Here is a 12,629-nt window from a genome sequence, read left to right as displayed (position 1 = left end):
GGAAACAGAAACGCGACAGGCAGACAGGAAACGGGAAAACGAGGTCATTCACCGGAAACAAACGACCAAACGGAAAAAACGGATCTGGCGTGTCGCGTTCAGTCTCGACCACCGCCCTCGTGGTGCAGTTTCTCTCAGCCAAAAGGAGACACAAACCGGGCGCCTTTTGTCTGTCTAGGCAACCGGCCACGAGAAGAAAAGGACAGAAGAAAACGGCAGGACTCTGTCTGTGCTTTGCGTCTTGAGTCTCCTTTCTGGTCTCGCCTCATCGCTCGGGCGGGCCTTCCATCGCGGGCCCAGTCAGACTGCGAGATCCCTGCTTCCGCCCTTGCCGTCTCTTTGCCCCTGGTTCTCCCGAGCTCCCTTCCCACGCAGCGCGCCGTCCGGGGAACGCAGAGAAGAGGGAAGAGCAAAGACCTTCCCTGCTTGCTGCTGGATCGTGCACAACGTGGCGATTTCACCTCACCGAGGAGGAAGTCTGCCGACCCCTTGGCGGGCCGCCGACGAGATCGGGAAAACGGCCAGAGACAGATCTGCGCTTGCGCCTGCGCGGCCTCAGCTCTTGGGTGTGCGCGCATCTTGTCCCCGGTTTGCTTATGAGCGCCATCTGCCGGGGCCAGGCCGCTCCTCACCAGTCTCTCTTCCCCTTTGCGCGGCTACTGGAGGCGTTCACGGCAATTGGAGCCCGAAGGAGACAGGGAACCACCAAGCACCCTTACCGAGCGACAGGCGTGTGTCCACCGACGCTTCTGTCTTCCGGCATTTGTTCGCTCTACGTTTCAGAGTTCTGGCGACAGTCCTTTGTTGCTGAGATCATGCATGCATCTGGGGAGGCTGGCCCGACGCGCCGCCAGAGGGGCCCGGATGGGGCGCCAACGACTGCTGCGCGGCCAATTCGGGAGGGAGGAGATGCTCCTCGCCCTTTTTTAGCTGAACTTTCAAGAATTTCCCGCACGTCGCGTAGCCGTTCATCGAGCGGATCGCCGCAATCGCACTCGCCTGGTTGTCGTAGCTGACAAAACCAAAGCCTAGAGAGGACAAGACACAGCGCACGAGGCGAATCGAACTACCCACCCTGGCGGAAGAACCGAAAAGAGGGGGAGAGAGAGACCGGTAGAGACAGGGACAGAGACAGATACAGAGAGACACAAGCAGACACAGAGACTGGGACAGACAGATAGAGAAGCAACGGCACGCAGCTCAGAGAGAAGGGCAAAAAGCCGGGGGAGGTAGGACGACTTTGGAGAGATGGAGGGATGGCAGGAAGCAACAACACGGATCTCGAGACGTGGAAGAGCGAGACCCGCGGCGAAGGACGAGGCGCGGAGAGAAGAGGAAGCGAAAGATCGGGGTCTGGCCGCAACCGCCACTGGACGGCGCGCGAAGGAAAACGCGAAATGCATCGGCAGCCGCAGAGGGTCAGGTGCCTTACCGCTGCGTTTTCCAGTCTGGGAATTCGTTTGAATTTTGCACGAGATCACATTGCCGAAGGGCGCAAAGTGCCGAAAGAACTGCTGCTCGGTCCACTCCGGGGGAATGTGGTAAACAAACAAATTGCTACCGAGAGGCCCGTACAAGACTGTCGCGCCCTTCATGCCGACGCCGGGAGGCAACGGAGTCGCTGCAAAGCACGCACGCCACACACCGACAAAGGGATGCTCGACAGCAAATGGCGAGGCCGCATATCTCCCCGGCTACACACAGGCAAGAGAAACAGGAAAAGAGGATCGAAAAAACGCAGAGGGTTCAAAAACGACGGGGGCACGGGATGCACCAAGGCGTCGCCTTGATGGTCTCTTCTGCGATGACCACGCCCAGGAGAAAGGTGTTCTGGAGCACGACAGGCCACGTGGACGAAAGACCACACGCAGCAGAGAAAGCGACGGAAGAAAGGAGAGGAGCGCACTCGCGAAAAACGACGAGAGAGAACCTGCGAGAGATTCAGGCAAAAGACTGGACACGGAAAAACAGACAGCCGTCCTCCCGTCCACGGAAAGAGAAACACCCCTTTCTCCTCTTTTCGTTTTCGTCTGTTCTGCCGCTCTCTGGTCGCCACTGGCTTCACTCTCCGCCTTGCTTCCGCTTTTCGCGGTCGTCTCCCTTCTCTGTTGCCTCCCATTTCTCCTGTCCCTTTCTCGCTTTCCTCTTCGGCTTCCCTGTCGCTGTCTCCTTCTCCGTTTCTGCCCCACCCCACACCGCTCTCTTTCTTACGCGACGCGTTGAGCTCGGGAATGACGGGATGTCCGAGCTGGTCAACGTATTCCTTTGGGGGCAGCGGCCGCTGCCACTGAACGTGCTTGGAGATGGCGTTGTAAAAATAGGGGATCTTTGTGTCGGGAGTAAAGTACACTTCCCACAAGCTGGGTGGGCCGCCGACGAGGTCGGAGACTGGGGGCGAGTTTCCCCCCATTGCATGCGCGCCTCCGGGGCCGCGTTGGGGCGCCGTCGCAGCCGAGAGCGGCGGGAACAGTGACGCATGCAGTCCACCATAAACCGTCCCTTTCTCGCCCCGCTGCCTCGAGGTCCCCCGGCCAGCCGCTCCCTCTTCCGCGCGGCCTTCCTCGCCAGCCGCGAGCGCCCCGACGTTCCGGCCTGGCGCCGGACGCGACGGCGAGGCGAGGGCCGTTCGGGGACACCCGTTCGCCAGAGGAGGCGAGGGCGCGGAGACAGTCTGTGGGGTCACAGGCCCCTCGCGCTCAGGGCTCGGGGTCGCGGGGGAGGGATTCGGGCTCGAGGCGCGAACGGGACTGCTTGCGGGAAGTGACAATGGGGCAGACGCCGCGTCCTGGGAAGGAGACACCTTTCCTCCAGAAGGAGACACTTCGAGAGACTCCGGAGAGGACGCAGGCACGAGAGTCGCGTCCCCGGCGAGCGCTGCGGCCCGCGAGGGCGGGAAAGACGGCGCAGCCATCGTGGCCTGTCGAGAGGGGCGAGTTACAAGACGAATGACAGCTGAGACGGAAGAGGGAAGAGCTGAGACGGAAGCGAGTGCGGGGACCAGGCACAAGAAAGAAAGAGGGGGTGGCGGCGAGAAGAGGCAACCGAGACAGACGGAGGGACAAAAGAGAAGAAAAAGAGGCGAACACAAGACAAAAAAAGGTTGAGACGAAGCGCAGGAGTTGAGAGATTGAAAGGACACACGACAGACCCTTAGGCATCACCACGCACATCTATAAACATGCAAGTTGTGCAATTTGCGCTTTTCCACGCGGCCCGTGCAAACGTTGGTTTCGTCCTGTGAGACTTGGAATCTCCGCCTCGCGCGAGAAGACTGGGTTCCTCAACGTCCTTGGTAGATCTGGTGTTTTCTGAAACACGGCTCCAAACGAGACCGTCCACCCCAAAAGGCACGGGGAAGACGAGGCAGCAGACACAGCAGCCCTTTTTTTCTGTTCCTGCTTTGTCGAGCCTCAAGGGCGAACGTCCTCGTGTCTTTCCCTCCTCTCCCGTTGTCTCCTCTCCCTGGTCCCTCGCCCTCGGTTGAGTCGGGGCGAGTTTCCTCGCGATCTTCGCGCTTCCCACAAGAGAGCGAAAAGCGTGTCCACGACAAGAGGACTGTCTTTCTCCCTTTCCTCTGTTTGTAGCGAGGGACAGCGCGCGTGTTTCTGCGGCGAAGCCTGAGAAGCGGGCGTCTCCTGGCCGCTCTGCGCTGTCCGCGAACTTTCGGCGCGGCCTGCACTCTCGACGGCGGATGCTCTCCCGCGACTCTCTCGCCTTTTCTGTCGGTGTGCCTGCGCGGGACCTTCCAGAAAAGCGGGAAAACTGCGGAAAGGTAGAAGAAAAAAATCAGCTCGGAAGGGAAAAAGCAAGCGGGAAAGGCGGTGGACACCGGAGGGGGGACCACGGCGGGTGTCTGTCCACGAGAGAGGCAGCGTTTGCCTTCTTGGCGATTTTGACGGGGCGAGAGAGAGAGAGAGCAAAAAGGTGCAGAAATAAGAGACACATGTTCCGGAAGCCCTCGAGAGATGTGGAAAACAGTGACGTTGAAAGCACGCGCCCTAGGAGGGTAGATGCATGCATTCCATAAAAGGAACGCGCGAGGACACGCGGGGGCACAGCGCGCAAGGGGCCTTCTCGAGATCAGCTGGTTCTTCTCGCAGAAAGCGGGGCGCCAAGGACAGACACAACGACGCTGGCCCTTCCTCTCACGAGAAAGCAACAAAGGCGCCGCCTGCGCGCTCCCTCGCTGCGTTGCCATTGCGCCTCGGGAGCGTTTCGAGAACGACAGGCAACAGAGCATGCCCGCTCAAGAGGAAACAGAGACTGGTGAGTTCCTGCAGCCTTTTGCTGGCCAGCCTGCCGAGCAGCTAGGCCGTCTAAGGGTTGTGTGTGGAGACGCAGAGACCGCGAGATCCCCGTCGAGAGGCCAGCAGAGACACACAGAAGAAAGGGACACATCCACCAGGATGTAGGAATGTGGAGAGAAAGGGAGATGAAGAGATAGACATACATATATATCTATATATATATATATATATGAATAGATAATGTGGGAGAGCGAGAGAGAGAGATACAGACGCAGATAAGCGGATTGAGAGAAAGAGAGAGATACAGACGCAGATAAGCGGATTGAGAGAAAGAGAGAGATACAGACGCAGATAAGCGGATTGAGAGAAAGAGAGAGACACAGAGTGATGGAGAGAGACAGATAGCGTGAACGAGGGAGAGAAAAGGTGAGGCAAGTGGAGTTAGGGCAGAGTGATAGAACAAGACGTGTATTAAAAAGAGAGCAGCTCTGAACAGACACACACCGAGAGGAGCAGATACAGAGGGAGAACTCTTCCGTGAATGCTGGCGGAGGCAGGCGCCGAGAACGAGAAAATCCATGCCGCCGATCCGTCACGCTGCGCATCCACAAGTAGCCCTCGTACCAAATACGGTATTGGAGGTTAGTAAACACTGTACTACCGCCAGAAACTCGTTTTTTGCCCACCGTAGTACATATCCAAGGGCGGCAATGGCTAAGAGCATTTAATATAGCGGTGTGCACCATATATTTGAAAACCAGCATTCGCATACAAGCTGTACCAATATCATATTCGCTTTAGTAGTATCCTTCCTGGAACAGGCACCTTTTGAGCGCCTTCTGGCAACCCGGTGCTTGCAGATAAGCGACGGCTTTGCACACAGCGGATCAAATTTTGAAACACTCGATGGACACCGGCAAGCGTATTTCCGGAGTCTTCTACTTTCAAGTATAGATCCATACAGATGTCTTCCAATGCATACAGCCCTCTATGTATAATCATTTATATATCCTATACTTAGATGTCCACAGTTATGTATATATATATATATATATATGCTGTATGACAGGGATCGGTTGCCTGTTTTTTCCAGTCTGTGAAGAGCTGTCGCTCCTGGTTCGACAAGCCTCTCTTTTGTCTCATGTTGCTGAGCGCTCCGCTTAGCTCCGAGCCTGTATCTCTGTGTGTGCCCTCGAATCTTTAATTACCTCTGCTGTTGTGTGGACTTGCGAGCATACGAACATATATCTATATTATTTGTGTCTACCTATACAGATACATATATATATATATATATATATATATATAGGCATGTGTAATATAATAACTGTGTGGATGGGGGGTATCTGACTCTGCATGTGAGCCGAGGCCTTCGCGGCCTCTCTGAGGCTGCAGCGATGCAGATTTCTTTTGCTTCGAAACGAGCTAGAGTGTTGCCTGCCATTGGAAGGCGCAAGTGAAGTTGGAGTCAATTAAGATGACTTTAGATTTAGGTGTATCGCCAGCGCGGTGGGGATTGATTGCGCGAACCCTTTTGTAGACTGGGAGCAGTCGCCCCCTTCGGACTTTTTCTGGCGTTGTGACTCGTTTTTTCGTGCAACACACGCAGCTTAACGGAACGTGGATACGAGCTTCGCCTTCTTCACAGTTTTGCAGAAGAGCGGAAGCCAGGAGACAGCTTCAGCACGGCTCATGAACGCCCAGCTGTGCTTAACTGCGTCGTTGGCTGAGTTGCCCCGCCACAAAAACAAATTCTGTGCGCCTGCCTAACTTCCAGGCTGCTCCACGCGAGACCAAAAGAGGCATGAATACGTCAAAGCGCATGCTTGGCTCTGGGGTTCCGCGCCCGTTTTCTCTCGCCCCCTTTCATCCGGCCTGAGATGCGGGAATGGCGCTGGCAATAGAAGATAGTTTAAGATGTGACTCCGTGCATGGACCTCAACGGAGCCCTTCACCGCAATCTCCGCATACGGTCCTGTCTTGCACCATCCGTGGGCCGAAAATGTGGATTTTAAAAGTTCACGTGGAAGACACAGGCTACCTGGTTCGTCGTTCGCGGCGCGCTGGCGCTGCGTTGCCTGTGTGAAGCACTCTCGCAAAACCAGTTCCGAACCTTTTCAGAAAAAACGCGGAAAACCAACGAACGAAAAAGCACGCCCATTCCCTCAAGGCGCACCCCTGGATGAGCGCACACCCCGTAGAGACGGTTAAAAAGACCACGGAGAATCTGACGCCCGACGCTGCGCAGACGGCGGAGAGCGGCGCCGTCCCACTCCGCGCTCGGTTGGCCGTCTCTCTGCTAGGCAATCCGGTGTATCTCTTCCACAAGAGGGAAAGGCTCGGAAGAGAGTTGGACGAAGTCACGAGTTTGCTGCTCGGCAGAGTGCAGGAGAGGCACGGCGAGAGTCGCGTCTGGGCGCGTTTTTTCGTTGCCGTTTGCGCCGTTCTTTCCCAACAGCTCTCGAGACCGACACGCCCCGCCTGCCGCTCCAGAGCCCTCTGGAGGCGCCAAAGAAGTGCCGAGACAGAAGCCCCCCTCTCCTACACACAGCAAAGATGAAGACGAGGGAGAAGAGGAAGAAGAAGAGGAAGAAGAGGAAGAAGAGGAAAAAGAGGAAGAAGAGGAAAAAGAAGAGGGAGGAGAAGAAGAGGAAGAGGAAGAAGAGGAAGAGGAAAAAGAGGAAGAAGAAGAGGGAGAAGAAGAGGGAGAATGTAAGGAGAAGGAATGAGGTTCCTGTGGTGTCTGAGAGCTGCGCAGGATTTGTTCAGCGGACGGGAGAAGGAAGGTGAGAGGCAAGAAGATGATCAGCGAAATCGCGTAGAGAACCGCAGTGACGAAAAAGGCAAATCGATAGTCTTTGTTCGCCAAGAAACCGCCGAGAAGCGCACTGCCTGACCAGAGCGTCGAGCTGAAGGACTCGACCGCGTTCCACTTTCCACGATTCGCTTCTGGACCCACAAAAGAATATCCAGGACGACTAAGAAAGAAAGAAATCAAAGAAGTGCCATGGTCGCGTGCAGTTTTGCTGTATGGACTTTCTCGCGCACGTCTGCGCCAAACGCATGAATACTTACACATTCATACAAAGAAAAGGACTACTATATATATACAGATATATAGATATATACATCTTATATTTATTCATGAATATTTACGTACAGCTGTACAGAGGCACAGCCATATGCATCCGTGTCTGTACACCAGTTGTGGAACAGTACACCTGTTGTCATATACATATATGAAAGCGTTGTATTTTGGTTCGAAAGAGTATCCTCCCATACATGTATTTTTATCGAAGGACGTGTCGCCAGGTACACGACGATGTAGGTGTTCACCGCCTGGAGATTTCTGTTGCTTACTTTGGGTGAAATCCATGACGATGGACCGTGTCAGAGGGCTGACGGCATTTTGAAACGCGCCGCGAAGGAGAAAACAAAAGATCATGATGGGTAGTTGTTGCACGACGCACATGCAGAAGAGCATGCAGAGGCCGCCGAGGAAGAAGAGGACTGTTGCCCACGCCCGTCCTAAAAAACCACACACGACGCGAGAGATGTGAACCGGCATGAAAGAACATCCACACACATATTTACGGTTTTAGCGACACGGCAGACGCTAACGGGCGATCGAAGCCCCCGTGGGACCGGCCGAGAGAGAAAAAACGGCACGGAGACAGAGAGTCAAGAAACGGCAAGAAGGCAGAGAGACACCTGGCCCGACAAGAACTGCGAGACGCCCGCCTGCCGCCTGGGGTCGCCCAGGCGGAGGAAACAAGATTTGAGTCTGAAGGAAATCCACTCACTGCTGGAGCCCACGTTTCGTCTTCATTATTCTGTGGCGTTGCCTGCTTCCTTCCTTCTCGGTTCTGCTCCTGTTTTTAAACCCTTCGCGTTTCGCGGATGCGTTTTCTCCGGTGTCTATCGTGGACGTTTCCCCTGATTTATCGCCCAGGCGGCAGGCCCCGGTCTCGCCCTCGGGCGGAGGACCAAAACCCTGTTCTCTCCGCGGGCGTTTGTCGCACGAAAGCAAAAGACGCCCCGTCGGTGGATGGGAAGCGTCTTCATTTTGTTTCCCTTGGATTTCTTCTTTTCCGCGCTTGTCTCAGCTTTCGTTTTTCGCGCTGCTTCCTTCTCCCAGACGCACCAGTGAGCTTGGCGAGGCGCTCCGCAAAGAGCATGAACAGACCGATGGACACCGAGTAGGCTGTCGACAGAAAGCAGAGGTCGAGGGGTTGGAAGTGGTAAACCTCCTTGAAGAACAGAGGGAAGAACGCGACGGTCATGCCGGCACCAATCGCTCGAACCGTATCGGAGACCGCAACCAAAAACGGAATCATTTTCTGCGGCCGCGAAAGGCCGCGCTGCCAGGCCTCGTCGCCCACACCCGCCGCGGCTTCCCCTGCCTCGTGTCCCCCTTCACTGCGGTCTTCTTCACGTCCATCTTCATCCTCGCCGTCTGTGTCTCGGAGACGGTGTGCGACGGCTCCTGCGCCGCGTCGAGGATTTCTTTGCCGTCGAGGTCCCGCGCAATCAATGGCGATGAATCGCCTTTTTTTGCGCCTCGGCGCTCGAGCAGAGCAGCCTGCGGGAGACCGGTGCGTCTCCGGTTGCATCCCTGCGACGCGGCGTTTGCACAGAAGCGGCGAGGGAGATGCAACGGGGACACTCGCGGGGCCAAGGCCTCTCAACTTCGGATCGGGCCGAGCGCCGGGCGCGCCGGCCGAAGCATCTCCTTCCTCTTCACAGTCACTGGGGCAGAGACGAGGGTCGAATTTTTCCGAACCAGGGGTGGAAAAGCGAGAACGCGGAGGCGCCTGAGTGCTGCAGTGCGAGGGCCACACGTCGCCGCGTGTGCTTTTTGACCACCCTGGAAAAGGACCGCGCAAAAATCACAGCGGGCGAGGCGAAGAGAGAGGTAGGTTCGCGGGCTTCTCACGCAGGGAATGTTCCGGCGAGAGGGAGCGAGAGAAGCGAAAAGAAAAGAGAGAAAAGAAAGAAATGAACGAGAAGACAGAGAAGAGCGAGGACAAACCAGACGGAACGAGTACGTTGCCAACAAAGCTCCACATACCTGTCATGAAACTGTCTTGAGTCGAATGCGAGGGCCCACGCCTCGGTGTCTCGTCGGGTGAAAGGAAAGAGCGTAGAGGAACTCGACACTGGAGACAGAAGTCGGGCACGGCATAGCATGAAACGTCCTCGCCATCCGACTCGAACAACGTCGTTTCCTGTTCGCTATCCTGCGCATGCACTCTTTTCGCTCCTTTCCGCCTCACAGATCCTGCAGCAGAGCGCGATCTCTTGTTGCACTCGAGACCACGCCGCGAGGGAGAAGGATGAGAACGAGAGAGAGACGGACGCCGAGACAAGAGATGCTCTGCGTCTTTACTCTGTTCTATTCGAATGTCACGGACAGAGGATCTCGTGAGTGGGAAAATTTTGCCCAGAGAGACTCGACCTGCTCTGGGCGACGTGTCCTTCGTTTCTCGGAGAGGGGCTGCCGCCGAGTTGTCGGGTTCTGCTTCATGTGATAATTCCGAATTCCTTCCCCGTCGAGGTGCTCTTGCGTTCTTCCCGCTCATGGTAGCCTCCGGTTCCGCCTCGGATCCTGGCTGCTCTCTTCCCAATCTTCTGCGGTCGCCTCCTCTCTTCCCGACACGGAACGCCGCGTGCCTACATTCTTCGTAGCGGCCCCGTTCTCCTTCGTCTCCTTCGGTCCTACCTCGTAGCCTTCCGCCTGCCTCCGTCGCGTCTTCTGTTTCAAACGCGGGGTCAGTGGGGACAGAAGAGGCTGAGGAACAGCGAGGCGAAGGCGGAGACGACAAAGCAACAAGTGCAGCCCGTTCGTCCTCAGGATTTCGAACCAGCGAGAGAAAAAGGCCCGAGCTGGGGCCGCAGATAATTGTGCTGACAACGATTGCTGTGTGCAGAATGGAGAGTCTCCATTCGTCGCCTTCGACTACAAAAAAAAGTGCCATCAACAGAGGACCTGCTGCGCTGGCCAACGTGCTCGCTACACCTGAGGTCCAGATGCACATACACCCAGAACAGAGACAAAAACACACCAGGACGAAAACTGAACGTGAGTCAAACGACTCGGCTCACGCTTTTTTACGCGACGCGGTTAAGACCTGCCGCGTGCGGAGGAGAACCATTCACGATGCGCAATCACATCATGCCTCGGCGGAAAAGGACAAGATGAGAAAGAATTAACGCGCAGGGTCCAAGAACACGTTCCCCGTACAATTGATGAAGACGGAGCGCAGCAGCATCTCGCTCTCTTGAGAACTCTCCCACGTGCATCCCGTCCAGGACTATGGAACACAACCTTCACTTACGACGTGACGTTCGTAGATGTGTCGCTGTTTTTGGGCACCCGCGTACATCCCTGCGCCATCGCGCCGCTATTTGCCAACGTGACGGACCGCTTGTAGTCATGCACGCACTACGAATGCACCTTACACCTTATTCATAGACACACACATATTCATATATGCATATTTAATTAAGTGTAATTACATATATATATATATATGTATGTATACATATATATATATGTATATATGCACATTCGTGAAACACCGATCCAGGATCACTGAGGTCTGCGGAATTCCCACCCGTTTCTGTTGCTTGCCTTTGATCGTGAACCAGTACGGTCGCTCCTCAGGCACGATGGAATCGGTGAAGATGGCGAAGCTCGCGCTGCTGGCGAGCTCCCAGGCGACGCCCCAGAGGAACAGGGAGACGAGAAGGAGAAACATGTTGTCCATCGTGCAGCCCACGCTGGTGACGCACGACGCCACCAGAGTTACGGCGGCAGCAAGCTGCAGGAACACCGATTCACAAACGCGTGTGCACACTGCGTCTTGGCATTTCTTGAAGGGACAGGAGACCCCTCGCTCTCACGGACCTTTCACACAGTCGCGCTTCATCGTGCGTTTGTTTGCTCGTGCGCGACGTCTTGCCAGGATCTACGGAATGACACACTTCCGCCGCCGGTGGTCACGCCGTGGGGACACGCGCAGCGAAGAGGAAGAAGGCGAAGTGACTCTTTGAATCGCTTTTCGAGTGAGCGAAACCGGACACGCACCTTGCACATGTGGCTGCGGTCAAACCGATCGACAGCAATGCCCACGGGCAGCGCCACCAAGAGGCTCGTGAGGCCCGAAATGCTCGCCGCCTCGCCAACCCAGCTGAAGAGGAAAGGACAGAAGCGACAGTTTTGTAAGCACGGCCACGGGAGTCGAGTGGAAAGAGGCGAAGCACGCGTGGAACGCCCACAGGACAAGACTGAGCAAAATTAAGAAACATCGGCAGCCACAACCAGGAGAGGCCCTCGGCGACAAACTCGAAGAGCCCAAGAGCGACGAGAGAGGAGACAGAGGGGAGGAACACGCGCGAGATACAGCGAACAAGCGAGAGAGAGGACGCGACCAAGAAGCGCGAGATAAAGAGAACAAGACCAGAAACGGCTGCGTGAAATGCGACAAAGACGCAAAGCAGAAGAATCCCAGAGGCTGGCGTTTCAGCGACCGGAGGAGCCGAAGGGGAACCGGCGAAAGAAAAGTTCATCCGACACCCGAGGGAAAAGAGGACGGGATGAGACAGAAAAGGCGAGGAAGAGGCGAAGGCAACGAATGTGTTGCCGACGCCGGCGAACGCGAATCTCAGAAACGTGAAACGCTCTGGGAGGCAACAGCGATACTCCCTTTCCCCCTTTGGGAGTGTGCAAACATCGAAGCGCATCGGCCTCCGGGGATACCTCGGACACCCAAGACCGCCGTCGGATTCGTGTGTACATGCACCGGCCCTCACTCTCGCGTCGACGGAAACATGGGACCGAGCCCCGGTTTTGCGACGTACATGTTTGATCCATGTCCAAGGACGAATAAATACGTATCAAAGACAGGGCCCTGCGCCGTCGAAATGAAAAGTGTGTTGAAGGCGGTGAAGAAGAGCAGCAAGCAGACGTTCGAGCGCGAACAGAGTGGACATGCCCGTGTTTCTCCTCTCTCGCCGTCGCCGCTCTGCCTCCACGGCCAGACACGCCCCAGGATGCCGGGGCGGTGTCTCTCGGGAGGCTGTGCCTCTGCGGACAGCAACGCACGGTCGTTTCCCGCTTCGTGTCCGTCGATGTCTTCTCTCGAGTGGTGTCGTGTTTCAGAGAGCAAAGGCATCTCCGTTTGACCTGAAGAAGGATCGACGCCTGCTGACGAAGCTGCCGCATCCCCTGGCGGCTCAGCTCCAGGGCTACAGCCCCGCAAGATGCCGGGGTGCGTTGAGCTGTCAAGACACTCTTGTCTGAGAGAGGTGTTCCGAGCATCTGTTGTCTTCTCTCCATGCACACTACCGCTATGCCCCTGGTGGCCTTCCCATCCACCC

At 56.1% G+C, this 12,629-nt stretch overlaps 2 protein-coding genes across 2 annotated transcripts; both read right to left on the bottom strand.

The window, feature by feature from the left end:
• Positions 1-813: 813 nt before the first annotated feature.
• On the bottom strand, positions 814-2,911 carry NCLIV_000670 (putative RNA recognition motif domain-containing protein; the record flags this gene model as incomplete). Its single annotated transcript, XM_003879555.1, has 3 exons — positions 814-1,028; positions 1,433-1,621; positions 2,212-2,911. The coding sequence occupies 3 exons, from the start codon at positions 2,909-2,911 to the stop codon at positions 814-816; spliced, it is 1,104 nt and encodes a 367-aa protein (XP_003879604.1).
• Positions 2,912-6,546: 3,635 nt separating this feature from the next.
• NCLIV_000660 (putative transporter, major facilitator family domain-containing protein) lies at positions 6,547-12,112 on the bottom strand (the record flags this gene model as incomplete). Its single annotated transcript, XM_003879554.1, has 8 exons — positions 6,547-7,196; positions 7,608-7,775; positions 8,392-9,114; positions 9,319-9,406; positions 9,970-10,038; positions 10,865-11,071; positions 11,338-11,440; positions 12,063-12,112. The coding sequence occupies 8 exons, from the start codon at positions 12,110-12,112 to the stop codon at positions 6,547-6,549; spliced, it is 2,058 nt and encodes a 685-aa protein (XP_003879603.1).
• Positions 12,113-12,629: the final 517 nt, after the last annotated feature.

The sequence above is a fragment of the Neospora caninum genome, chromosome Ia (assembly GCF_000208865.1).
Source record: "Neospora caninum Liverpool complete genome, chromosome Ia".
NCBI lineage: Eukaryota > Apicomplexa > Conoidasida > Eucoccidiorida > Sarcocystidae > Neospora > Neospora caninum.
Note: the sequence above shows the minus strand (reverse complement) of the source record. Positions and strands in the feature narration are given on the sequence as shown.